This window comes from Equus asinus, chromosome 26 (genome assembly GCF_041296235.1).
Source record: "Equus asinus isolate D_3611 breed Donkey chromosome 26, EquAss-T2T_v2, whole genome shotgun sequence".
Lineage (NCBI taxonomy): Eukaryota > Metazoa > Chordata > Mammalia > Perissodactyla > Equidae > Equus > Equus asinus.
The window spans coordinates 28,929,760-28,957,380 of NC_091815.1; the positions used below are offsets into that span (position 1 = coordinate 28,929,760).

The following is a 27,621-nucleotide window of genomic DNA, read 5'->3' on the forward strand; positions in this document are numbered from 1 at the left end:
TACAGGCCTTCTGAAACGCTCAGAGGAAGGGAGATGTCCCTGGCCTGGGGGGATGAGACTTCAGGAGAGGCACACTTCCTGAGCATCCCAGCCTCTAGCCCAGGACCCACGGGGACAGCCACACGCACGAATGGGCTGAGGGTCAGAACCAGCCAAGGCGGGGCGCTGAGTGTCAGATGCCCAGTTCCCTGCCACCTGCCACCATAGGGCTGAGGGGCCAGGGAGAGGTAGCAAAGAGCTCCTTCCCCACCAGACGCCTGAGAGGGGGCCCCTCATTCTCTCCAGGACCCCAGGACAGGAGTCTTAAGGCAGCCCAGAGACCTGGCGCTCAGAGGGGAAGCAAAAACCAAACATAAGACAGAAAACCACGGGCCTTCTGGAGGTTCTGGGAGAGTCCCAAGTGAGAGGGACAGCTGCTCCAAACCAAGTCACCTTTATTAAACGCATCCTGTGTGTGTGTGTGCACATGTGCGCAAACACATACTTCAGGCCTGGGGCACCACCCCATAGAGCTGGTGGGGAAGTAACTTCTGCTTCTCGTTGCAGCTGTAGATCCAGCGGGGGCGGACGAACACCAGGGAGGGGTTGTCCATCAAGGCCTGCAGCGTGGGGTGGGGTGCATATGGGGACCCGTTGAGCGAGGGGCGTTGGAGGGGAGGCATGGGGGGTTGGGTCCCCCTTTCCCTGCCCCTCTGGGACTCACCTCCTCAAAACTGGGGTCCCAATCCTGTGCCGTGATCACAAACTGGACTCGGTCGCTCATATAGTCCTCAAGCTCCCTGGTGGGAAAAGAAAAGAGGCAGAGAATTGGCGTCCCCTCTTCTAGCATCCTGCTCCCGAGTGATTCTCAAAGGCTATCCTCTCCATCCCCACTGTGTCCCCAAAGGCTGCCTGTGGACCCCCATCCTCCCACGTGCCAGTCTTGCCCAGTCACAACACCGATAGCTCCCTCATCCCTAATCCTTCAGGTGGGGAGCCTCACTTTGAGCAGGGAAAACTGAGGCGAAGCCGTGCATCCGTGGCTGCCCTGTGCCCATCCTGCAGGGTAGGCCCCTGCTCCATCCTCCCATTGCCTTCCTTCCCACAGCCTCCCACCCCCTCCCCTGGACTCAGCATCCCCTCCCCACCGCTGCCCACCCCTGGAGACTGACCCATTGAAGGCAGTGACATAGCGTCTGAGCTTCCGCCGCTCATCCCCAGGGAACTCCCCATACAGGAAGAAGTGCTTGCCCTGGAAGAAGTCTGCAGGGGAAACGGTGCAAGAGCCAAGTGTGAGACCCCTGGAGTTCCGGACACCAGCTGGAGCCACAGAACCCTTGGAGGCAAGACAGGAGGGCCAGTGCAGTGGCTGCACAGGGGCGTTCACACACACCCAGCAGGGTGACAGTGGTGGTTCTCGGCCAGGCCCATCAGAGCCTTCTGGGAGATTTTTCCCCCCTTTCTTTGCTTTAATGGTAAAAGACACAATTACTATTATTGCAACATATTTCTTACACAAATCTGCAAATTTTTTCTTAAATCACAGGTGGGCTGGAGCCCCTTCATTAGCTGGGCCTGGGGTAGGAACTTCAGAGCCTGCCCCTTCTTCCCGGGCTGGCTCAGGCCTTCTCAACCAGTGCTTTCTCTGGCTTTCTTCCTTCTCTCTCTTTTGACATGACTTTCCAGGCCATCAATTTGCTGATGCCACTTATGGGGTTTTGGAGGATCAAGGGACTTCACTGCCCATCACCCATGAGGAACCAGGGGAAAATGGCTTCTTCCAGTGGCCGCTGAACCTGGCCTCCACTCAGACCCCGTGACTGCCTCCATCTGCGACCAGCAGTGGCTCTGACTCCGGCCCCCATCCCACGCCCCCTGCATCCATGTCTGGGATGACAAACAACAATGCCACCACCACCTAGGTCCCAACAGAGATCACTGCCCAGTCACCTGTGTGCCCGGGCCCCACCCCACACCCACAAAACTGAACCTGGGGGTGGGCTCTGAGCATCTGCAGATTCTAAAAGCCCCCCAGGTGATCGGAGGCCTAGGGAGGGCGAAGCCCTGATGCAGGGCCAGTGAGGCAGGGCCATTCACAGTGGAGTGGAAAGGCAAGCTGGCACTGGACTGTGACAGGGGCAGTCACAGCAGGAAATCAGGAAGGGGACAGAGAGGAAAGTCATAAGAGGATGCCAAAGGGAAGGGAATAGGCCTAAGAGAGCAAAGAGGTGGCAAAGGCAGGTAGTGGGGTTCTGGGGCATCGGGGGACACAAGTCACAGGGGACAGCAGAGATCCCAAGGCTGCTGGGCTTAAGTTACAGCCAAGAACTGAGGGACAAATCCCTCTTCCAGAGGGAGGGAGGGATTTCCTACCTGGGAGTTCAGGAATGGGCAGGTCAGGAGACTCTGAGGGACCCTCGTTGTCTGTGTTCTCATCCGTGGATACTGCATATGGGTCCTCACCGTTCTCCCCCTGGCCAGGCGGCTGCTTTTGATCCCGCTGCTCAGCCACCCTGGAGGAGCCAAGAGGGGTTGGGGAAGAGCATGCAGACCAGATCCCCCTCCACCCAAGGCCAGGGCCACCCTGACCCCCAACCCCCACCCTACCTTCTCAGCTCATCCTCAGTATCCCCAGAATCATCCGCCCCATTGTCCTGGCCTGCGAGCGGAAGTTTAGTCAACGGGAGGGGCCGCCTTGTCTCCTGGGAAAACTGGTAAACCCCCCTCCCAGTCTCACACCCTAGCACAGAAGGAGGCATCCCAACCCCCAGCCTCAATTGCCCTCCAGATCCAGTTACAGAGCCTCTGCCTCCTCTTCCCCCACATCCAGTGTCTGGGATCCAGCCCCTTCTCCCTCAGACTCAGGAGTCTAGGGCCCCAGCCCCTCCTTCCTCAGACCCAGGGGTCCAGGCCCCGAGCCCCTCTTCCCTCAGAGGCAAGAGTCCATTCTCCAGCCCCTCCTCCCTCAGACCCAGGAGGCCAGGCTCCCAGCCCCTCCTCCCTCAGACCCAGGGGTCCAGGCCCCCAGCCCCTCCTCCCTCAGACCCAGGGGTCCAGGCCCCAGCCCCTACTCCCACAGACCCAGGAGTCCAGGCCCCCAGCCCCTCCTCCCTCAGACCCAGGGGTCCAGGCCTCCAGCCACTCCTCCCTCAGAACCAGAGGTCTGGGCCCCCAGCCCCTCCTCCCTCAGACCCAGGGGTCCCAGCCTCCAGCCCCTCCTTCCTCAGACCCATGGGTCAAGGCCCCCAGCCCCACCTCCCTCAGACTCAGGAGTCCAGGCCCCAGCCCCTCCTCCCACAGATCCAGGGATCCGGGCCCCCAGCCCCTCCTCCCTCAGACCTAGGAGTCCTGGCCCTCAGCCCCCTCCTCCCTCAGACCCAGGAGTCCAGGCCTCCAGCCCCATCTCCCTCAGACCCAGGGGTCTAGGCCCCCAGCCCCTCCTCCCTCCGGCTCTGACCTGACTGCTCCCCATCAGTGTCGGTATCTTCCTGGGGCCCCCGTGAGGCTGGTTTGGTTTCTTCTGGGGCTGCAGGTCTCTTGGGTGAGCTGGGTCCTGCTGCCTGAGGGGGCTTGGTTTTGGTCTGGGGGCGCTGGGGAGGGAGGGTGGGTCAGTAAGAAGGGAAGGAACAGCGTGGGTGTGAGTGTGTTTGGGGTGTGTGCCCGAAGCAGGCAGGAGTGGAGGGTTTGGGGTACCACAACAGACCCACGTCCTCCTCCCACCACACCCTCCCACCCCCAGGCAGGGGGCATCAGACCTTTCGAGGAAGCTTGGGGGCTTCATCCCCGCTGCTGCCGCTGTGAGAGGCCCCCTCGTCCTCGCTGCTGGAGCCGGGCCCTGCCATGAGGTACCTAGGGGAGGAATCGGCCTCAGACAAAGAGCATATCGTGGCCTGTGGGGGAGGTAGGGAGGGTGCTCAGGAAGCAAGAGCCACTAGCATTTACTAAATATTCAGGGTCACGATCGTGGCCGCTCTCCCAGCCTGCCCCTCCTCCCAGCTCCGGAAGGGCCCCAGTGACCCTCAGCCACCCCAGCCACCCCACCCACACCAGGGACCTGAGACTCCCTGCCTTCCCCTCCCTCTTGGGGAAGAAATGCCCCATTGCAGAAAGGAAAAAAAATCAAATAATTTTCCCCTTTCAGAATTAAAGTCACTTTTTCATTAGGGGAATGTGTACCAATTAAGGGAAAATTCTCAAAAGCAAATACATTTGTAAATATGTTGACACTATATTCATGGTTCCTTAAGCCGCTGACACTCCGGGAAAAGAATTCTCCTGGTTCCAATAATAACAGCAGCAGCTAACACTTACATGTGACTTCCTATGAGCCAGGCACTGTTCTGAACATGTACAACAAACGGAGTCACTGAGTCCTGGGGTAGGTACTATTTTCAGCCCCATTTTACAGATGAGGAGACTAAGGCCCAGAGAGATTAATCAAGTGGCCCCTAATCACAGGGCAGCAGTATGCGGCAGAAGCAAATGAACAAGTTGGCTCCCCTCTCATGGTGCGCACGTTAAGACCCTTCTGAGCATCGGAGGGTTGTTTCAAAGCTGTTGAAACGCTCTTCAGGGAAGTCACACTCGCTGTAAAATGGTGGCTCATGGGAAACTCAGAGGATGTAAGTGGAGCCGCTGATTGAGGAATCAGTGGTAGGTTTACTAAGCTTGTTCTTGAAAATGCTTTGAATTAGAAGATTTTCAAAGTCTCAATTTGTGATTCTTGTGAGGAGAGCCATCCCCCGGCGTCGTCCTTCTATCGTCAATTTTTAAAAATATAAAGTGCTTTCCGAATTTTTTTTTTGTCGAAACCCAGTGGCAAATCCAACACTGTTTGTCTAGTTGCCTTTTCTTCCTTGCACACTTTCACCTCCCAGGCAGACAGTGATCCGAACCCAGTTCCTCTGTCCTTAAAGAAATCCCCATCCTATCCCTCCTTCCACACCCAAGGCCCCAGCCCCCTCTGGGGTCCCCACTTGAAGCCTCCCCTTGACCCTCCACCCCTCACAGCAGAGCCTGGCCCTGCTCCCCTCAAACCTTCTGTGGCTTCCCACTGCTCACAGAAGAAACCCCCTGGAGCCAGATGAGTTTCAGAATTTTGAATTTTTCAGACTTGACAGAGGTAAGCGGCAGGCGTATAGATTGTTACATAACACCCCTGAGTGGAGTATAAGGGAGTGCCCCGTAAATCCAATCCATTAATATTTCTGTAATAAATATGCTGATGCACTTAATGGGATAAATAAAGTCCATAAACAGCCCCACATCAGTTCAGGATGATCGTCCAGCCAAATGAGTTTGTGGTAAACCTAGAAAAGCACTTTTGCTTCCAGAGATGTCTGGATTCCCACATGACAGATGAGGGGTCTCTGGAGCTGGACGGAGTGCAGTTCTCAGCTGACCCCACCCGCCTCCCTGACTCCAACTCTCCCCAACTCAGACTGTCTCTGAAATATGCCAGGCACAGGCCCAGTTCTGAACACACTCAGGTCTTGTCTTCTCTCACAGTTCAAGTCTCCCCTCCAATCCATAGGCCTCGGATCTGACCCTGCCCTCAGCTCAAAAGCCTTCCGTGGCTCCTGCTGCCCCCAGCTTCGTTTTCCTGCCACTTCCCGCTCCCACTGCAAGCTGAGCCCCACCTGCCACTCCTCGGGGCACACACCAGGCTGAGCCAACCTCAGCTCCTCCACCCAGCATGCTTTCTGCCTCTCTTCGGCTTGGAAAACCTCCCGTCCTGGAAGACGGCCCACTCCCTGTGGTCTCCCCTTGGGCCTTCCTCCATACTGTTTTATAACAAGTCTGGTCCCCTCATCAAAGTCAGAGGCCTTCAAGGGCAGGACCTGACATCCGGGGGCCCAGCATCGTGCAGCCCAGCCTGGGACCAAGCAGGAGCTTCAGGGGCTTGCTTTGAATGAATCTAAACAGGCCCCAACACTCCATTCTCCCGCCTGAACCTCTGTGCATGCTGTGTGAACAGCCTGCAAAGTTCTTTTCCTCCTCCACTGAGCAGACTTCCCAGAGCCCCCGGAAGGGCCCCCCTCCTCTCAGAAGTCAGCTGACTCTGGGCTGGGCTGCAGCGTCCTCTACCGGCAGGCCCCAGTCTGATTTCTCTCCAGATTCCGGCACTGCCCAGCATGGGGATGAGGGGCAGGTTTGGTGTGTGTATGTGTGTGCGTGTGTACACATGTCTACCACACGCGTGCAGTGAGGCCTCACCTCCGGGAGGGCAGCCGCCGACGCATGCGGTGACAGTCCAGCACCCATTCCTTCCGCACGATGCGGCCTCCGAGGCCTAGGACCTGGCTGTACTTGGGGGTGTTGGCAAAGGCACAGCTATGGGGGAGCAGAATGGAGGGTGTCGGTCAGCTGTGATCTAAGGGGTGAAGGGGAAAGAGGAAGACAAGGGAGACAGAGCGAGGGAGAAAGAGACATGAGTGAGAGATAAAGAGACAGATACGGGACAAAGAAACAAGACACAGGGAGACTAAGGGAAAGATAGAAGAATCAGAGAGAAAAAGAGGCAGAGGATAAGAGAGCTGAAGAGACAAGGAGGGAGAGAGAAAGCAAGATGGAGGAGACGGAGGAGAAGCAGTGGGGAGCACGGGAGGAGGGCCCAGGCCTACATGAGGTGGGTGCTGTCTGGGGTCCAGTCCGGCCGATACTTGGCCCCCAGCTCTAGGGCCTTGTCCCGGAGCTCCGAGCGGAAGGGGTTCTGGAAGCCACTCAGCACCACCACCACACCCTGAAGGATCTTCCCCAGCTCCTGTGGGCCAGCTCGGGGTCCCCTGGGCTCGCTGCCTTCTCCTCGGGGATTCCCTGGCACTGCCCCCCGTGCTGCAGCAGGGACTGGGGCGGTGGCTGGGGATCGAGTGGGAGCTGGCACTGGAGAAGCCAAAGAGTAGATTCAGTCAGCACTACTGCAACAAAACCCCAGCCCTCCTCCCTCAGACCCAGGGGTCCATGCCCCAGCCCCTCCTCCCTCAGACCCAGAAGTCCATCCCCCAGCCCCTCCTCCCTCAGACCTTGAGCCCAGGCCCCAGCCCCTCCTCCCTCAGACCCAGGGGTCCATCCCCCAGCCCCTCCTCCCTCAGACCCAGAAGTCCATCCCCCAGCCCCTCCTCCCTCAGACCTTGAGCCCAGGCCCCAGCCCCTCCTCCCTCAGACCCAGGGGTCCATCCCCCAGCCCCTCCTCCCTCAGACCTAGGAGTCCATCCCCCAGCCCCTCCTCCCTCAGACCTTGAGCCCAGGCCCCAGCCCCTCCTCCCTCAGACCCAGAAGTCCATCCCCCAGCCCCTCCTCCCTCAGACCTTGAGTCCAGGCCCCCAGCCCCTCCTCCCTCAGACCTTGAGCCCAGGCCCCAGCCCCTCCTCCCTCAGACCCAGGAGTCCATCCCCCAGCCCCTCCTCCCTCAGACCTTGAGCCCAGGCCCCAGCCCCTCCTCCCTCAGACCCAGGAGTCCATCCCCCAGCCCCTCCTCCCTCAGACCTTGAGTCCAGGCCCCCAGCGCCTCCTCCCCTAGGACATAGAGCACAGGACCCTATTGGAACAAGGAATACAGTTTGCTCACATTTGGGTCTCTTGAGGGCGGGTGGTGAGGGCTGGGCTGATGGTTTGCTGGGGGTCTTTTTTTCTTCTTGGTTCAAATCCAACTTCCTCTTCCCTTTGGGGGACTCCTGAGGCTGGGCAGAGGGATAAGTTGAGCCTTCTAGCCTCTCTCCTCCTCCTCCACCCCACCAGGGTCTGATGATCTTACCTTGGAGGTGCTGCCTACTGCCCTGGAGACTGGAGACACTGAGGAGGCGGCACTGGAGGCCTGTAGTGTAGCAGCTGCATAACTGGGTCCTGCTGGGTCACTGGCTGTGGCTACAGAGGAACAAAGTTGATCCAGGATGAGAGAGATAGGCCCTCAGACCCATCAGCTCCTATCCATGGGACAGAGTGTTGTTCCCAAAATCCTGCAGTGACCCTGGAGTCTGGGCCCCCAGCCCCTCCTCCCTCAGACCCTGGAGTCCGGGCCCCCAGGCCCTCCTCCCTCAGACCCAGGAGTCCGGGCCCCCAGCCCCTCCTCCCTCAGACCCAGGAGTCCGGGCCCCCAGCCCCTCCTCCCTCAGACCCAGGAGTCCGGGCCCCCAGCCCCTCCTCCCTCAGACGCTGGAGTCCAGGCCCTTAGCCCCTCCTCCCTCAGACCCAGAAGTCCGGGCTCCCAGCCCCTCCTCCCTCAGACCCAGGAGTCTAGGCCCCAGCCCTATACTCACTCAGGACTCAATGTTCTGCACTCACCTGTGGAAGTCTTATTGTTCCGGCTGAAGAAGAGGGCTCCAGGTCTCAGGGAGGTGGCGCCCTCATCCTCCTCCTTCACGCGGAACTGGCCAAGCTTGGTCACCTTCTAAGGTCCCGCAAGGTCAGTGCAGTGAGGGGGCTGTGAGCAGGCAGGGGTGAAGAGGTAGGGAGAAGGCTCTGGGGGTGGCAGGTCGAGCTTACCTGGGGTGAGGGCTCTGCCTCATCTTTGTCTGGGGGACTGTGAAACCGTACGAAACTCAGGCCATAGGGAGAGTCCTGGGAAAGGAGGGCTGGGAGTCAGGGAGTCTGGCCAAGGACAAAGGCCTGCTCCCCAAGCCCCTTTCACTTAGGGAAACCCCTTTCTGGCTCTTTCCCTCTTATGGACACACATGTCTACGGAGGTGTCCAGATGACAGTGACGATTCTACTAACATCAAGCTGTTATTGAGCCCTAACTCTGGCTCGGGCTCGGCACTAAGCCCTTCCTGTGCATTAGCTCCTCCAGTCTCACAGCAACAGGCAAAGGCTGCTGGGTGTCCAAGCGCATCCATCCCGCGTGCTCCAATTCCTGCCTGTGGAATGGCGGGGGGCGGGGATGCCATGTGCCTCTTTTGGAACACAGAAATGCTCCAGGTTCTTTCCCCCTCCAATAGCTGGATGCAGAGCCATGAGATGGAAGCCAGGGTCCCTGGATGACCGGCTGAACACTCCCAGGGCAGTTCCATGGGTAAGAAGTATACTTCTATCGTGTGTTGTCATGACATACTCAGTGTCACTGTTACCATAGCTTAGCATCCCTAACTTACGCCAACCCTATAAGGATCTGTAAACTGAGGCCAGAAAGGTTAAGTCACCAGCCCAAGGTCACACAGCTGAGAAGTGGTACAGCCAGGTTTTGAACCCAGTCACCTGACTCCAGATCTCGTGATGTTAATTCCCAGGCCCACTCTACCAGACCCCCTAACAAGTCAGCTGCCCCTCCTCCACTTCCCCTCAGAGGTCCTGCAGTTCACCCTCCCTGTACTCCCTCCAGGAAACAACGCCTCCCATTATGGAGGGATCTCAAACCCACTTCGGGGACGGCAGGACCCAGCTTCCTCACAGTCCCATGGGGAGACCAGCTTCCCCATCCTCCCAGCCCTCTGCAACTCAACACTGGCCCCTCAGCTCTCTCCTTGCCCAGGACCAAGGACCCCACGCCCCTAGCTCGCACCCTAGGTACCTTGCTATAGGGCTGGCTGCAAACAATTTTGACGCGGTCCCAGCGCTTCTCGGCAGCTGCCCGGACCAACTTGTCAGGCCCGAAAATGCGAACGCGGTTGGGGTTTGAGCCACTGCGGCTCTCGGAAGGCGACATGAAAGATGAGGTGACCAGAAGGACCTGGGAGAAGGCACAGTGAATGAGAACCGGGGCTGGCTGGTTTAAATGACACCCCCTAGGGGCTGGGAAGGGAGCAGGGGGCCTGAGTGAGGGCCAGGTAGTCGCCAGATCCAGCTCGCGCTGCGATGTGCCTCAAGGTCTCTAGACTCTTCTCTTGTTTCTGGGCCTCTAGCCAGTCCTCCCCTGACACAGGCCCCAGAGGGAGCCCTCTACTTCCAGATCTGATCGATCCTTTCTCAATTCTTCCAAAGAGTCTCCCTTATCTGGCCAAATGGTGGGCTACACGGCCTCAGGAACCCTCCCAGCAGAGAATATTCACAACGACAGACGCAATGGTCCAACACCTTTGGGAAAAGCACGGCTGAGTCAGCAGAAAGGCCAGGGGCATTATCGGAGGTCATCGGAGGTCGGAACTGAGAGCACAGGATCCAAAGAGGCAGGGAGCTGCACCAGCGGCTGACTGAGTGTCTGTCGGCTAAAGCACCCCCTCGGATGCTCAGCTCTGGGTTGCCGGGCAGGGACGCTTCAGCTTCTCCTTGTCAGGCTCTGCCAACAGGGGGCGCGGGAGAGGCTGCAAGGCTGGAAGAGGGAGGGCTCTGCTCCTCCTCCCCCTGCTCCTCCTCCCCGACCCGTGAGCAGCACCACCGGGCGCCTGTGCTCCTGCAGAGGCTCCTTCTCCCGGCGGCAGATGAATCCTGTTTGGAGCTTCCCAACTCTTGCAGAACCGGCCTCACTGCACCTCCTTGGGGGCCACCAGCGCCAGCCGCCGAGGGCCCCCTCCTCAGGATCTGAGTTTCAGCTCTCTGGACCCCACCTCCAAGCTTCCAAACAGCTGAGTTTCAATAATTCCAACCCCTTCCTTTTGTTCCCCCACCCCCGGGGTGGTAGCTGCTCCCTGCAGTTCCTTCTTCATCGTGCCTTAGTCTCCTGGCCCCCTCAGTTCAGTAGAGTCGCCCCGCGTCCGTGGGCTCGGCATCCGCAGATTCAACCATGCCCGGATCAGAAGGCCTATGATGGGTGCGTCTGCACTGAACACGTAGACTTTTTTTTTCTTGTCGTTATTCCCTAAACAATATGGCATAACAACTTACATAGCATTTACACTGCATGAGTTATTATAAGTAATCTAGAGATGATTTAATGTATACAGGAGAATGTGTATAGCTTATTTGCAAATACTATGCCCACTTTATATAAGGGACTTGAGTATCCACGGGGGTCCTAGAACCAATCCTTGGCAGATACGCAGGGGCAGCTGTACCTAGTTACTAATTCTTTATGTTAAATTCTCTCCATTAAAATAACTGGTGTGGTGTCAGTCTCCTGGTGGGACCCTGGCTGATACAGTGTGTGGCAATGATATTGGTGTTTGCCCTGGTGGCACAGAGCTTGATTTTAAAGGACCCTAGGTGGTGGTGGCAGGGGAAACAGAAGACAAAGCCTGGGCTCCAAGCAAGAAAGAAGAGCATCTCAGAGACTATCACCAAATCATGCAGAGCTGGGCCCCCTCCATGGGCAACACCCTCCATGGGTAAAATGGGAAAATGTGCCTTGTGGAGAGTCATGAGGAGGCCCGAGCTCTGGAGGACAGCAGAGAAAAGATGAAAAATTCTCTCTGGAGAATTCCTAAGGATTTGGAGCAAAAATTCATACTAGCTAACTGCATAGAAAAACTCAAGCGGAACATCTTAAATGGTCCCATGTACACAGTATCACCTGACATCAGGGCGAATCTTCTCTGGAGGAATGTACTTCAAAGCAAGTCCTCAAAGATCCCCCAGAGACACAGTCCCAAAGGACAGACGTTAACAATTAGAAATACACACACACACCCCATGAGGCAGGAGGAAACAGCCATGACTCGGGGTCAGCAGAAACCACAAACTGCAGACTCAGACCCACAGAGGCTGCATAATATTGAAATTATTGAACATACAATATAAAAGTAAGTATGTTTAATAGTTTAAAGAGATAAATGAAGATACTGACAGTATGATGGAACAAATGACAATCAAAACTGACCAGGCCATTTTGAAAAACAGTGGAATAGCTGTACATCCAACACTTTAAGGGATGAATCATGATTGTCTAAAAACTCAATTCCCTCTGCCAATGGCCGGTCCAAGGATGTGCACGTGAGCCGGTTCTGGCCAATGTGATTTTAAGAGGAAGACTGCTAGGGCTTCTGAAAAGGATTTTCCTTCCTCATTAAAGAGAAACACAGGATGGAAGAGAGCCACTGAATTTCTGCCATTCCATTTCTTCCAATTCCTGCACTGGATGCTACTAAGTGATGGATGGAGCAGCAGCAATCATCCTGTAACCACGAGGGCAAGTCCAAAAGAATCAAGCGATGCCAACCAACCACACTGACTTTGTTAGGCTGCCAGATCCACTCTGGGTCTGCCTAATGCCAGACTTCCCTCCCAAAGAAACAATAAATATTCTTATGCAGTAAGCCAATTTTAGTTGGGTATATCTCTTACTTAGTCTCCTTTCCAACAGACATGCTGTGAAATTTGTGAAATTAGAAAACAAAAGCCTTTTGCTGAGAAAACCAGAACATAACTACATGTCTCTTTGTGCTCAGCTCTGATTATGAAAAAGAAACGACAAAGAAAATTATACAGAAGGGAAGCCATTTCCCTGGCCTTGACTATACTTGTTTATAAAAGGCCTGATTGAGCTGACAAGGGAGCTGACAGGGGAGGTGAATTTATCACCTAGTGACTAAAATGAAGGGGCAACACAAACTCTGGCGGCAGCTGCTCCCTATATAAGAGGTAGATTTCCTCTGAATACACTCTCCTCCCATTCATCAGAAAAAGAAAATAACTCTAGGTATCAGTCTGTCTTATTACCTAACACTGTCTTTACGGTCCCAGGATTAAGCCTTTATTCTCTAGGCCGTGTTAACCTCGAAAGCTTACGTATCTCCTTTGTAGAATTTGGAGGGGAGAAACAAGAACGTGTTGATTTTGTATAAAATGGTATTAGTTATCCCAATATGTGCCTTACGCTTGATTTGTATAGGTGACATCAACGTCGACCAGCCCTGCTCCATCCTTTTTCCTTTTCTTTCTTGGCTCTTCCAGCCCTATCTAGTTTCTGGGTGGAAGTCAAACATTATAAGCCCCAAAGTCTTTAATTCAGTCTTGGCTGGAAATTGTAACAAAAACCCGAGGCTCCAGCAGAAGTTTAATTAAAAACCTTGAACAAACGGGAGACTAACGGCATAGGCATTTTCAGACTTGGTAAAGACAAAGCCCTGAGCAGGCCGTTCCATCTTGCTAGATAGATAAAGGGGTGAATAATAAACCGGATATAATAAAATGTTAGCTAAGAACGCACTTATTCTGCTTTCATCTCTATAAAGTAGAATTTTGATCTGCTTGCTAAGAACAGCAAACTTTTTTTTTTTATAGTCCAAAGACTACTGACTTTGTTAAAGCAATTAAAGAAAGAGGCCATTACAGTGAGTGACTCTAGTGCCTTGGTGACCTATGTAAACAAACCAAAATCTAAGCCAGAGTCAGGGCACTCGAATCCAAGAAAATGAAATGCAAGAACAATTCATCATATACAACCAACTGAAGTTCCCCAATCTGAGAAAACGCAATGCAAGAACAACTGTCATAATAGCCAAACAGAACCAGCCCTGATGGCCTAGTGGTTAAAGTTGGGTGCTCACTGCTTCAGCGACCTGGGTTCCCCTGGGTGGAGAACCGCACCATCCGTCTGTCAACTGCCATGATGTGGCAGCGGCTCACACAGAAGAACTAGAACGACTTACAACTAGAATACACAACCATGCACTGGGGCCTTGGGGAGGAAAAAAAAGGGGAAGATTGGCAACAGATGTTAGCTCAGGGCCAATCTTTCCCTGCAAAAAAATAAAAATTAAAAAAATAGATGAATAACTAGATTTTCCCAAATAAGGTAACCACTTAAGCTACAGCCAATTAAATAATTGCTTTGCTTTGCTTCCGTGTCTTCTCCATAAAAACCTCTGCTCTGGCACGCCCACAGGGCATCCCTAACCATTTTCAGCTTGGGCTGCCTGAGTTGAATCATTTGCTCAAGTAAACTCTTTAAAATTTAATGTGCCTCAGTTTACCTTTTTACCACTTATATAACCTTGAGACTAAGAATGTTGAAGGCAAACCTCATTTGTTAAAATGTACCTTGTAGAGCAGAAAAAGCACTTGATAAAACTCAACACAGATTCATGGAGAAAAGCTCTCAACAAAGCAGGTTTAGAAAAGAACATCCTCAACTGACAAAGGACACCTATAAACAAACCTCCAGCTGACATCACATTCAATGGTGAAAGGCTCACCACTTTCCCCTAAGATCAGGAACCAGAGAAGGATGCTTGCCCTCACACTTCTGTTCCACATGGTACTAGACATACCAGTCAGTGTGATAAGATGAGAAAAAGGAAACAAGGCATAAAGATTAGAAAGAAAGAAAACTGTCCTTATGCACAGACAATATGATTGTCTATGTAGAAAATCCCCAGAGAGCTACACAAATCCCAAGGGACTCTCCTACGAGAATTAATAAGTAAATTTAACAAGGTCACAAGATACGAGATCAATATACAAAAATCAACCGTACCTTTATTATGCTATCAACAACTGGAAAAGGAAATTTAAAAAAAATCATTACGATAGCATCAATAATTTAGGCAAGAATCAATAATGGATGCTATAACTAGTGAGAACAAGTTTGAGGAGTAACAAGATATTTACATAGTCTCCAAGTATTTCCCCACATGATACTTGTGAATTACAAAAGGCAAAACAGTACTTTCAGAGCAGAGAACCCTGGCCCACACCACCTAACAAAATGATCCAGGCTAACACCAGTGATGAAGCAAGTCAGAGGCATGTGCCTCATGATCTGATGCACCAAGAACACAACATCGCTTCTGCAGTATTCTGGCCAAAGGTGTATAACATAAATTAATCATGAGGAACCGTCAGACATTTTGTACCATGAGTGACATTTTACGAAATCACTGACCGCTACTCTTCCAAAATGACAACAGCATGAAATACCAAGAAAGTCGCAAGAACTGTACCCACTGAAAGGAAACCAAGGAGATGCGGCAAATCAATGCAATGCATGATTCTGAATTTTCTTTTGCTATAAAGAACATTATTGGGACAACGAAGGAAATCTGAATAAGCTCTGAGATCAGAAGACAGAGTACCATGTCAATGTTAATTTCCTAATTTTGATAATTGTACTGGGGTTAGGTAAGAAAATGTCTCCGTTTTTTGGAAATATCCAGTGGAGTCAGTAGGGATGAAGGGACATCATGTATGCAACTTACCTCCAGTTCATTAAAAAATATGTACATATATGTTACCATTCGGGGAATGTGAGTGAAGAGTATATGGGAATCCTTTGTACTATTTATGCAACTTTTCTGTAGGTCTGAAATAAAGTTATTGACAAGCTGGTTTTGTAATTTATATGGAAATAAATGCAAAGGATCTAGAATAGCCAAGAGAATCTTGACAACCAAAGTCGGAAGTTCAACACAATCTATCAATATTTATTATCAATATTTAAAAAAAATTCTTTTAAGATTTTGGATTTTTTAGGAAGATTAGCCCTGAGCTAACATCTGTTGCCAATCTTTCTCTTTTTTTTTTCTTTTCTCCACAAAGCCCCAGTACATAGTTGTATATTCTAGTTGTAGGTCCTTCCGGTTGTGCTACGTGGGACACCGCCTCAGTATGGCCTGACGAGCGCTGCTAGGTCAGCACCCAGGATCCGAATTGGCAAACCCCAACTGAAGTGGAGCTCGAGAACTTAACCACTCAGCCACGGGGCCGGCCCATACTATCAATGTTCATTACTAAGACAGTGTGGTATTGGCATAAAGATAAACATGCATATCAGTGGAATGAAATAGAGAGTACAAAAATAAACCTCCATATATGTGGTCAATTAATTTTCAACAAAAGAACCAAACAATTCAATGGGAAAAGAAAAGTCTTTAAAAAACAAGTATTTTCAAAGAACATAAAAAACAAAAGGGAAAAAAATGAACCTCATCTGCTACTTCACATAATATGCAAAAATTCATTTGTGATGGATCAGAGATCTAAAGGTAAAAGTTAAAAATATAAAGCTTCTAGAAGAAGACACAGGAGATGGTGGTAGACAGAATAACGGCCCTCCAAAGACGTCTACATCTTGATCCCTAGAACCTGTGAATACGGCAAAAGGGACTTTGAGATTAAGTTAAGGATGTTAAATTGGGAGATTACCCTGCATTATCCAGGTGGGCCCAGTGTAATCACGAGGGTCTTTATAAGAAAGAGAGAGGCGGGAGAGTCAGAGTCAGAGGAAAGACGGTGGAAGCAGATGTTAGAGTAATGTGATGGCTGGCTTTGAAGATGGAGGAAGGGCCACAAGCCTAGACCCACAGGTGGCCTCTAGAAGCTGGGGTAGGTAAGGAAATGGATTCTCCCCCGGAGCCTCAGGAAGGAACCCAGCCCTGCCGACACCATGATTTTAGGCCAGAGACTGATTTTGGACTCCTGACCTCCAGAACTGTAAGACAGTAAATCTGTATTGTTTTTAGCAGGAATTTGCATCTGCAGTAATTTGTTACAACAGCAATAAGAAACTAATACAGGGACTACCATCATTACTTTGGGACAGGCAAATATTTCTTATAGGACACAAAAGGCACTAAGTATTTGTGAAAAAACCTTGATAGATTGGACTTCATCAGCTTCTGCTCATCAAGAGTCCTGCCCAGTGGCATAGTGGTTAAGTTCCTGTGCTTCGCTTCAGCAGCCCGGGTTCACGGGTTGGGATCCCTGGCGTGAACCTAAACACTACTCATCAAGCCATGCTGTGGCAGCATCCCACATACAGAAAATAGAGAGGAACATTGGTACAGATGTTGGCTCAGCAACAATCTTCCTCAAGCAAAAAGAGGAAGATTAGCAACAGATGTTAGCTCAGGGCCAATCTTCATCACCAAAAAACCAAAACAAAACAAAAAACAAACAAACAAGCCAAAAAGAGCACTGTTTAAGATAATCAAAAGGCAAGTCATAGACTGGGGGAAAAATATGCAACAAACATATCTGGGGAAAAAAACTCTGAAAAAAATACATGTTCATGCCCATGACAAAAAGACAAACAACCCAATAAAAAATAAGCAAAAGACTCGAACAGACACTTCATAAAATAAGATACATGAATGGCCAATAAGTACATGAAAGGTTACATGACGTTCTAACCTTTACTTGTCAAGAAAATGCAAATTAAAGCCATAATAAAATACCACTATGTGCCATTTCAACGGCTGGGGTTTAAAATATTAAAAAGACTGGCAACACCAAGTAAAGGTAATGATATGGAGCCCTAGAACTCTCATATACTGCTGAAGGGAATATGAAATGGTCCAACCACTTTGGAAAACTGTCAATTTCCAATAAGGTTAAAACATATGTCTACCCCAAGACCTCGAAATTCCACTCTTAGATATTTACCCCAAAGAGATCTCCATAAGAAGCTTGTACAAGAATGTTCACAGCAGCTTTATTCGTAATAGTCAAAAAGTGGCAACAGCCCAGATGGCCATCAACAAGAGAACAGATCAACAAACTGGTCTGTGCTTACAGTGGAGCACGACTCAGCACAAAGGGGAACAGCCCCTGACGTATTCACTGCATGGAATCTCAAAGTGAAAGATGCCAGCCACAAAAAAGAGCACAGACTGTAAAACTCCATTGATATGAAATTCTAGGACCAGCCAAACTAGTCTGTGGGGACAGAGGAGAGATGTTGCCTGAGCTGGGGGAGGGAGGAGTGACCGCAAAGGGTCAGGAGGGAACCGTCAGGGAAGCTGGAGTGCTCCATGTCTGCATCTGGGGACAGGGACACAGGTGGATACATTTGTCAAAACTCTGACCTGTGCATTGTTTTGAATGTAAAACATTGGCTCAGTTAAAAACAACTTCTCATCGCAAGAAAAAAACACATCTTGCCGGGGCTGGCAGTGGCCACGTGGTTAAGTTCACGCGCTCTGCTTTGGCGGCCCAGGGTTTCATCGGTTCGGATTCTGGGCATGGACATGGCACCACTCGTCAAGCCACGCTGGGGTGGCGTCCCACATGCCACAACTAGAAGGGCCCACAACTAAAAATATACAACTAGGTACCAGGGGGGCTTTGGGGAGAAAAAGGAAAAAAAACACACCTTGCAGAAACTGGTTTGATCACTTAAAATTGTAAACTCTCTTTGTCACAGTAGGTTTATTTTCTACCCAAAAACATTTCACTGATTAACCAGCTGGATAACTATGATCTTACCAGTCCAGCTCTAACGAATTCAGCCAGTAAAAAAGCACGATGCCGACTTTTTTTAATATTCATAGTAGAGCAAAAGGCATTCCCTCTTGTAAACGTTTGTTGCAAACAGTGACTAACAGAGGCATTCCAAACTGACGTGTGACTCATCCCCGACCCATCCTCGACCCGGCCTGACACCCAGGAGGCCCCCGGGGGCGCCTGGGGCCTGGATCAACGTGGAGCCTATCTCGGATCAGCGTGGGGCCCATCTCAGGGCCCGGCTTACCTCGTAGTCTTGCTCCCCGGCCCCTCCGGCCGAGCTGCCCACCAGCACCTCCACGAAGGCCGAGCCATCATTCCCGATGTCCAGGCTGTGTATCTGCTCCTCCTTCTCCAGCTGCGGGAGAGAGGAAGGCCACTGTCAGGGCCTGCTCTGCCCCTGGGTTTGCTGTGGGACCTCAGGGGTGGGAGGACCCCCATCGGGGCCGCCGTATCTCCTTGTAAGGTCAACTCTGTGACAGTGGGGGCCGGGCCTGAGTGGTACCGCTGTGTCCCCTGCACACAGCACAAGGTGTGGCACAGAGTTGCAGCTCGAAAAGCGTTCCCTGAATGAATGCATAAAACCCCTCCAGACTCTGCCGGACCAGCTCGGACCGGCTTATGACGTGCTGCCGTGGAGCACTCCTCGGGAGCACTTGCCAGAGTCATGACTTTATTCAAATAATCATATAGACAGATGGCACACCTGTCCTCCCTCCCCATCACACAGGACTCCATGGAAGCTCCCTGAGGGTAGGGGCCTGGTCTGGTTTTGCTCACCATCGACTCCTGGGTTTGAATTCCAGCTCTGCCACACACTAGCTATATGGCCTTGCCAGCTAACCTCGTGGGGCCTCAGTTTCCTCATCTGTAAAATGGGGACGATCACCAGATCTGATTACCCACATGAATACTGTGGCCACAGGGCCAGGCATGTGGCAGGCACTCTACTGCTGTCAGTCAGGGGCACTGTTAGTCAATGCTCGATAACTACTCGTGGAAAGAAGGAAAGAGCCACCTGCAGGTGGCCTCCCCCCAGGACCTGCCATTCCCTTCTGACACTTAGGGCACAGAAAGCCGTGCAGGGGCAGAAGGCAGTTAGGAACAGCTGAGGCAAGTCTCCCACTTCCCCTGTTGGGGCTTTTATTCAGATCCTAGAATGACAAGTTATTACAACCCTCCAAGGTACCCAGTCCACCACCGACGCTGCCCCGGCCCTGGGACCACATAATGTCCCCATTACGTGCCTGCTCACCTCCCAGTCAGGAGGCCGCGAGACACGGCCTGCACACTGCTACAAACAGGAGCACCCCCAGGTGGGAGGAAGGAGCCTGGGCTTGGGGTGAGGCAAGGCTAGGCTCAGATCCAGCCCTGCCACTTCCAAACTGTGCAACCCTGGGTAAGGTACAACCTCTCTGAGCGGCAGCCTCCTCAGTGTGAAAAGGGAGGGTTGTCATCATAAGCCTCCTTCTGCAGGGGGCTGACACAACGGTAACAACCACAGCAACAACTGCAGCTTGCATCAAAGTGCTCACGATGTGCCAGACGAGTCACATGTGCGTCGGAGTCGTCTCTCCTCGCAACAGCTCTGCGAGGCAGGGCTATTATTATCTCCATTTCACACATGAACGCACGGAGGCAGGAAGCGGTTATGCAACGTCCCCGGGTCACACAGCTGGTGAGCACGGAGCTGGGATGGGAGCCCAGGCAGGCTGCCAGAGCCCAGGTGTGCTGCAGAAAGAGGCAGTGCTGAGGGGAGGCTCTTCTCAAGGCTGTGCTGAGCTGGCCTCCTGGGGACTCCCCTGCCTCCACCACTGCTCCCAGCTCTGAGCCCTGGGCTGGTGTGTGGTGGTGCCCAGTCTGACCTCTCAGCCTCCTGCCACACTGATCGCTCCCCTCCAGCCATGCTGGCCTTCCTTCTTTCCCAAGAATAAGCCAGCTCCTTCCCACTTCAGGGCCTTTGCACCTGCCATCCCCCTACCTAGATCAGTCTTCCCCCAAACCTTCACAGGGCTGCTCCTTCGATCACTCAGGTCTGTGCTCAGTTGTCACCTCTTCAGACCAACCACAGTAGCCTCCCTCACCTCCTCCCAGGTGCTAATCTTGGTCCCTAACCCTGCTTTATTTTCCTTCATTGTCACCACTGGATATTATACAGTTACAGGTGTTATTTGTCTTTGTCTAGCGTCTGTCTCCCCCACTAGACTTCCAAGCGCCATGAGCGCAGGGACAACATTTGGGTCATTCCCTACTGTAGCCCCAACGCCAAGAACAGTGTCCAGTCCTCCCAGGGCTGCTTGCTTACTGCTGTGTGATCCTGGAGCAAATGGTTTCAATTCACTCCTTGGGCCTCAGTTTCCTAACCTGTAAAATGGCGTAAGTAACAACTTCTACCTCATCGAGTTGGGAAGATTCAAATGGGGAATGCACACAAAGGCCCTGGAACAGAGCCCGCCACAGAGCAATGTGCCCCAAGTGGCAGCTGATACTATTATCCCAGAAGGCCTTCAATACTCTCCGCAGTGATGGACACAGATGGACGGGAAGCCCCAGTAACCGTCTGACAAAGGAACAAACGCCCCCTGGGTTGTAACTCTGGCTCTGTGCTCCCTGACCAGTGGCGTTGGCGAGTCACTCGTCTCAGTGTCCCCATCCATCACAAAGGGCTAACATTTTCAGATTCTTTGTGCCAGGCACTTGATGCCCTAGTTTCCTACTGCTGCTGTAACAAACACCACAAGCTCAGCGGCTAAAAACAACACCCCTTACAGATCCGGAGGTCAGGAGGCTGACATTTGGTCTCACTGGGCTAAAATCAAGGTGTCGACTGGGCTGCGTTCCTTCTGGAGGTTCTAGGGGAGAAGCTGTTTCCTTGCCTTGTTTCCAGCTTCTAGAGGCCACCTGCATTCCTTGGCTCATGGTCCCTTCCTCCCTCTTCAAAGCCAGCAATGACATCACCACGACCTCTGCTTCCATCGTCACATCTCCTCCTCCGACTCTGACTCCTGCCTCCCTCTTTCCCTTACAAGGACCTTTGAGATTACATTGGGCCCACCTGGGTCAGCCAGGATAACCTCACTGTCTCAAGACCCTTCATCACATCCACAAAGTCCCTTTTGCCATGTAAGGGACCATATTCACAAGTTCTGAGCACTAAGATGTGGACATTTTTTAGGGGCCATTATTCTGTCTACCACACTTGGCTAAGCTCTTCCTGGGCCAGACGTCACTGAACCCTCACAACCACCTTAGGAGGGTCTGTTACCCTCCTGGTTTTACAGATGAGGAAACTGAGGCTCAGACAGGTTAATAAACAGCTCACACATCATACAAAGCAAATGACTGGCAGAGAAATTTGGACCAATTGCCTGACTATAGACTAAAACCCTTTCTCAACTCCCCTATTTCAATCCTTGAGGTATAAATTCAACATCTTTACCTCTCCCACAATATAAGCACAAGGCCCCACCTTTGCCTTGTATATACAGTAGCCCCCGCGGGGGGTACATCCCAAGACCCTCAGTGGATGTCTGACACCATGGATAGTACCAAACCCTATATATGTTTTCCTTTATATCCATACAAAGGATAAAAAGTCTAATTTATAAATTAGGCACAGTAAGATATTAACAACAATAACTAATAATAAAATAGAACAATCACAACAATATACTGCAATAAAAACTACCGTAGATCTTAGCAACTCAGCACACAATTTTTTTCTTTCCTTATTAAGTTGAGAACTTTCGTCTTTTCACTTAAAGGAAGCACTTCATGGCTTCTCTTTGGCATATCTGAGTTGCCAGCATTACTACTCCTGTGCTTTGGGGCCATTATTGAGTAAAACAAGGGTGACTTGAACACAAGCACTGCGATACCATGACAGCCGATCTGATACCCAAGACAGCCACTAAGTGACTGATGGGCGAAGAGCATATACAGTGTGGATACACTGGACAAAGGAACGATTCACATCCAGGATGGGATGGAGTGGACAGCGCAAGATTTCATCACGCTACTCAGAACAGCGTGAAATTTAAAACTTATGAATGGTTTATTTCCAGAATTTTCCATTTAACATTTTCAGACTGCAGTTGGCCATGGGTAACTGAAACCGAGGAAAGTGAAGCCTCGGGTAAGGGAGGACAATTGTAGTATCCATATCTTAAATGACTGATTCGTAGTGCCTATATAACTACTTCTACTTTAAACACATATATATGTTCCCTTGTATCTCTTCTCTTGGATAAATAAAAAATTTCTGATAAAAACATTTATACATGGAAACAACCCAAATGTCCACCAACTTATGAATGGATACACACTGTATGGTATACACACCCATATGACGGAACAGTATTCAGCGGTAAAAAGGAATGAAGTACTGATGCATGGTATAGCACGGAGGCACCTCAAAAACATCACGCTAACCTTTAAGCCAGACACAAAAGTCCAGACATTGTATGATCCTATTTATATGAAATGTCCAGAACAGGCAAATCCACAGACAAAAAGTAGACGAGTAGTTGCCAGGGGCGACCTGGGAAGAGAGGAATAAGGAGGGACTGCTTAATGGTTATGGGGTGTCTTTTTGGGGTAATGAAAATGTTCTGAATTGAATAGTGCTGATGATCACAGAACATTATCAATATACTAAAAACCACGGAACTGTACCCTTTAAATGGTTAATACGGTGAATTTTATCTCAAAAAAGAAGTGAGTGTTCTGTAAACGTCAGCTGTGAAGAGAAGGGCTTAGGCACAAGATGACTATCATCTGTGGCCCGGGTCTGTGTGCACCTTTCTCAGGAAGACACGGTTCATGACAGCGAAACAAACGGGACTCGGAAGGCTAGCAAAGTTCCTGGGAGACATCTTGTTACAAAATTGTTCCACATCCACGAAAGGCAGTATGACACACCGTTTCAAAGAATAAGGAAGAACTTTATGCAATGACAGTGGATCAGTAAGATATATTGTTATTTGAAAAGAAGCAAAGGGAGGAATAGTGTGTATACTATGTACTTTAAAAGGAGTGGTGAGGGGGATGGATATGCTTATATGTGTACAGAGTGACCCGGGAGGGCCACCCGAGAAACCACTAACAGTGCCTGACTCAGGAGAGAAGAACTGGGTAGCAGGAGTCGGAGGAGGGAGCAGGAGAGGATGGGGGCAGGTGGAAGGGGATATTCTTTGTGCCTTTCGAATTTTGCACCCTATGCATGTAATACCCATTCAAAAAGTAAAGTCAATAAAACAATGTTTTTTTCCCACAATGGAATACTATAGAAATAGAATGAACCAACAACACCAATGAAACTAACATGATGTTGAGTGACAGCAGCCAGACACAAAAGCATATTCTGCATGATTCCATTTACATAAAATTCAAAACCAGGCAAAACGAATCTATGCTGTTAAAAATCAGGATCGTGGTTACCCTTGTGGGGGTAGTGCCAGGGGGCGCCAGGAGGCTGGGCATGTTCCGTTACTTGATCTGGGTGTGGGGTCCATAGGTTACAGCTGGTGAGGATTCACTGAACCGTGCTCTTTGCTGTACACACGTCACATGTCAAAAGAAGGTAAAAACAAATTTAAAACACCACGATGGCAGACTGAGTGATTAGAAAACCACCGAAAAATAAAAACAAAACATTTGTCACCGTGCTGTTGAACGTTTCTTCTAAAGAACACACCTCCAGTGGGGCACCAGAGTTACACCTGGACCACGTCCCAGCCCTCCCCTCCGGCCCAGGAGCGGTTGGCAAAGAGGCTGGAACTCCCCTCCTGGGAGCAGGTGACAAGTTGGCGACAGAGCCTCCTGTGGCTAGCACAAACAAAAAAGGTGTGTGGGGCTGTCACAAGTAGAGGGCTGAACCCTATATAGTAACATCCGGATGTGGTGTAATATTGTTTGCAGGAGAAAATACAGGGTAGCAGGAAAACCCACAGATTAGTCTACATGTCTTGGGGTCTGGAAATTCCTGCCTTATCACTTGCTTGAAAAGAACCAAAATTAGCATTCGGTGAGTCTGGAGTCACCCTGCATATTGGCCAGCGCCAAATGCAACGATGTTTTCCAAAGGGTCTCTAACGTCGGATAAATTAACAATGGCTGCGATGCTGTCTGCTCTTGCACTTGCCCCCTGCAGTTTCTTCTCAGCACAGAAGCCAGAGGATTCCACAAGAACCTGTCAGAGTCTGTTCCTCCTCTGCTCAGCGCCCTTCCGTGGCTCCCATCTGGTCCAGAGTAAAAGCCTAAGTCTTTACAATGGTTTTCAGGCCCTAAGTGTGTTGGGGGCCCTCCACCGCCACCCCATTATGTCACCTCCTACCTCTCTCCCCCTGGCTGACTCCACGCCACCCACACTGGCCTCCCTGCTGTTCCTCCAGCACGCCAGGCACCAGCTCGTCCTGGAGTCTGTGTTTCTGCCCCAGGTATCTGCATAGCTCACTCTGCAAAAATGTCACTTTGAGGAGGCCTTCTTAGATCCCTATTTAAATAAAAACCTCTTGTCACTGCCTGCTCCCCCAGCTGAGGCATTCCCCATTCCTCTTGCCTGTTTAATTTTCCTCCACAGCACTCATCATCTGACGTATGTTACTTACCAATTTGTCAGTCCTTCCCTACTACACGAAAGCTCCACAGCACGGACATACTTTTGTCCGTCTGTCCACTGCTATATCACCCCAGTGCCCAAAACAGTGCTTGGCCGATAGAAGGCACCTCATAAATAATTATTCAATGAATGAATCTATCCACTCCTGAGTCTACAGGTCCTGTCCCTGTGCTGACAATTTCCACGCCTCTGTCTCCAGCTTCACGTCTGAGCCCTCACTGCCTCCTGGATGCTGCCCCTTGGATGTCCAAAAGTCACGTCAAACCCGGACACCCCAACCTAATGTGTCAGCTGCAATGTCTCCCTCAGGCTCCCAGGCCAGAGCATGCTGTGTCTTGTTCCCGGCCTCTCTGGCTCCCTCTCTCCATGTGCTGTCTCTTCTGCCTCTGATGTCTCTGTTCCCACTGCAGCGGGGGTACAGAATGGAATGTGATTTTCCTGAGGTTACCCGATCATAAGAGAGCCCAGCAGAATCATCACTCGGTAATAAAAACATGAATCCCTCCCTTTACACAAACACTCACATGTTGACAGAGCACTTGTGCAGACATTATGTCACCGGATTTTCACAACAGCCCTGGGCTTAGACCTCCTTATTCCCAATGGACAGATAGGAAAACAGGTTCAGAGAAATCAAACAATTTGCCTGAGGTCACAGAGTGAGTAAGAGGGAGAGCTGGGGACTTGAATCCAGGTCCCAAGACTAAATCGTCAGCAACCTTATATCCCCAGTTTGCAAAATTGGCTCTAGGCAAGTTGCATAACCTCTCTGGGCCTCAGTTTCCTCATCTGTAAAATGGGGATAATAACAGACTGTGGGTCACGGGGTTTTTATGAGGATTCAATGAGTGAATCCACGTGAGGTGTTTAGAATGGTGACTGGCAGTTGTGACGCTGAATAAATGTTAGTTCTCCTTACTATTGCCACGTTAGGGACCTAGGAGATGTTTAAAGTCCTAAAATCATTCAGAAAATCTTGTAGGTCTGAGTATTTTTCTTCGGAAGAGAATCCTCAGCTTCTCTCTAATTCTCAAAGGCTCTGTGACTCAAAACTTTTTCAGAACCACAGGGCAAGAGAGAGACCAAGATGATGTTCAGCACACGCATGTAAGCCTGGCCCCCCAACGTCCCTCCCCAAACAGCCCTACGTTCAGAAATAAGGAATACGGCCAAAATCAAGAAAGCCAATGTATGAACACAAAGCAGTGTGACAGAGTGGTTAAGAGCACCAACAATGGGTTCAGGTCTCAGCACCGACATTTATTAATGGCAATAACTTGTGAAGAGTGAGATCACGCAGGCAGGACACCCAGGCCGGCACCTGGCAAAGAGCAGATGCTTAAAACACACTTAGCTCTCTTTTCCCACCGGTTGCTTATCCCTGACAGGAACAGCCTGTCTGGAATTCTGTACCCATCCCCGGTCAAACCACCCTTTCCTCTTTGCTTCCCTCCACCTTCACAGGGCTGTGGGGCAGATTTAGTGAGACCATGGACAAAAGCACTCAGAAAGAGCCTGGCCAGCATGCCAGAAATGGTAGCTTAGACTGGCCACGCCACTTCTCCCCTCCCGATGCTTGTTTCCCCGTCTTTAAAATGAGGTTGACTGGCTCAGACAATCTTCCGAGACACCCTCCAGCCCAGAGCTCAATGACTTTAGAAGGCAGGATAGATGGCAATGATTCACCCTTTCCAGCGGAGGAAACGAGGTCCAGAAAGTAGAAGCAACCTGGGGCCACACACTGGTTCCTATGGTCACCCTTGGCCCAGGCCTTGGATCACCTTTCTCCTCTGCTAAGGGGCACAGTGATCAGACTCCCAGTTTCCAGGTAAGGAAGCTGAGGCTCACAAGGGAAAGTGCCTCAACTCACTGCCAGTTGGCTCAAGAGCAGGGTCTGGGCCCTGGGTCCCCAGACTCCTATTAAGAAGATGGAGAGTGGGGAACAGGATCACCTGGAGCACCACAGAGATGGTCTTCTCGCCGGCCTTGGCTGCCCGCCATTTCCGGTAAGTGTCCGCCTTGAGCAGGTTTTCTGCACAGTGAGTCTGGAGATAAGAGTGGGAACGGGAAAGTTAGGGTACAGAGATGAGGGCTAGGGCCCCAGCCCTCAGATTATTCCTCGGAGTCCTCCCAAGTCCCCTGAGACCCCCCCCCACATTTAAGTTTCCCCGTTAATGCCCCCCCCCCCCCCCCCCCCCCCCGCCTTGAGTCTCCTACAGCATCTTGCCCTGGAAGGTCGCCTCTGGGCTCTCCAAGGAAGCTCCCCTATTCCTCCTTTTCTCTCCGGAAGTCCCACAGACGCCCAGATGTCCCTCTACTCCATATCTCCTCCAGAATTCCCTAGAGCCCCCTGGAAATTCCCCCGTGACCCTTCTCAGACTTCCATGAAGTTCCCTTTTACGCTCCAAAACTTCTTATAGAGCGCCCCCGCAAGAATTCCCTTACGTCATCCAACCTCCCCCACGCCAGTCCCTCACCGAGTCCTGGCTACTGCAGGACACCACATGGCGGAGGCGGATCTCCGGCATGTCAACGTCGTGGGCTCCGCCAGGACCGAAGGATGAAGTAGGGTCGGGGTTTGGGGGGCGGGGAGCCGCCGCTCCCTGCGCGGGCTTAAGTGCGCAAGCGCGCGAGGCTTGGGCCTTTCAAACCGCGGCGCGCCCGCGCTCGCGTCGACACCGCGCAGGCCCAGTCGCGCCTCTCCGGAGCAAGGCGCCGAGTCCCCTAGCAACCGGCGTTTCCTCTAGCCCCGCCTCTCATTGGCCCCGCCACTCTCTAGCCCCGCTCCCGGTGACGTAAACACCCTGCTTTCTGGGCGCCTAGCAACAGGAGCGGCCCCCCACGATTGGGCCCTAGAAAAAATTCGCCATTCTCATTGGACGACGTAGTCACCGCCCAAACCGAAGCCTAGAAAGCAAGAGGACAGCAAACCTGAGTCTTTTCTCTGGGATCCTGGAACCTATGGCAATAGGACCCCCTCCACCGGTTCCTGCGGC

The 27,621-nt window shown here is 51.4% G+C and overlaps 1 protein-coding gene and 1 long non-coding RNA gene across 4 annotated transcripts; one reads left to right on the forward strand and one right to left on the reverse strand.

Moving 5' to 3' along the window:
• Window positions 1-374: 374 nt before the first annotated feature.
• On the reverse strand, window positions 375-27,330 carry XRCC1 (X-ray repair cross complementing 1). Of its 3 annotated transcripts, none has more exons than XM_044758966.2 (17): window positions 27,103-27,330; window positions 26,578-26,670; window positions 18,254-18,364; window positions 9,482-9,640; window positions 8,461-8,535; window positions 8,260-8,365; window positions 7,733-7,842; window positions 7,547-7,658; window positions 6,603-6,861; window positions 6,196-6,312; window positions 3,735-3,828; window positions 3,437-3,569; window positions 2,587-2,638; window positions 2,353-2,492; window positions 1,152-1,242; window positions 704-779; window positions 375-599 (listed from the first exon to the last, which is right to left on the reverse strand). In XM_044758966.2, the coding sequence occupies exons 1-17, from the start codon at window positions 27,151-27,153 to the stop codon at window positions 486-488; spliced, it is 1,893 nt and encodes a 630-aa protein (XP_044614901.2). In that variant the 5' UTR covers window positions 27,154-27,330; the 3' UTR covers window positions 375-485. The 3 variants fall into 3 exon arrangements, with proteins under 3 accessions (XP_044614901.2, XP_044614902.2, XP_070354343.1); XM_044758967.2 differs by having other exon boundaries at window positions 7,547-7,652; window positions 27,103-27,294; XM_070498242.1 differs by lacking the exons at window positions 18,254-18,364; window positions 26,578-26,670; window positions 27,103-27,330 and adding an exon at window positions 9,985-10,115.
• Window positions 8,243-10,982, forward strand: LOC123281068 (uncharacterized). The gene is made up of 3 exons (XR_006520294.2): window positions 8,243-8,380; window positions 8,913-8,986; window positions 9,892-10,982. It is a non-coding gene; the product is annotated as an uncharacterized lncRNA (long non-coding RNA).
• Window positions 27,331-27,621: the final 291 nt, after the last annotated feature.

Bases quoted from the DNA above. Each gene is read 5' to 3' on its own strand.
- XRCC1 (XM_044758966.2), bottom strand. From the start codon at position 27,153: ATGCCGGAGATCCGCCTCCGCCATGTGGTGTCCTGCAGTAGCCAGGAC. The intron at 8,366-8,460 runs GTAAGCTCGACC...GCGGGACCTTAG, and splicing joins AGGCAGAGCCCTCACCCCAG to AAGGTGACCAAGCTTGGCCA. The intron at 6,862-7,546 runs GTGAGCAAACTG...TGGCTTCTCCAG, and splicing joins CGCCCTCAAGAGACCCAAAT to TGCCAGCTCCCACTCGATCC.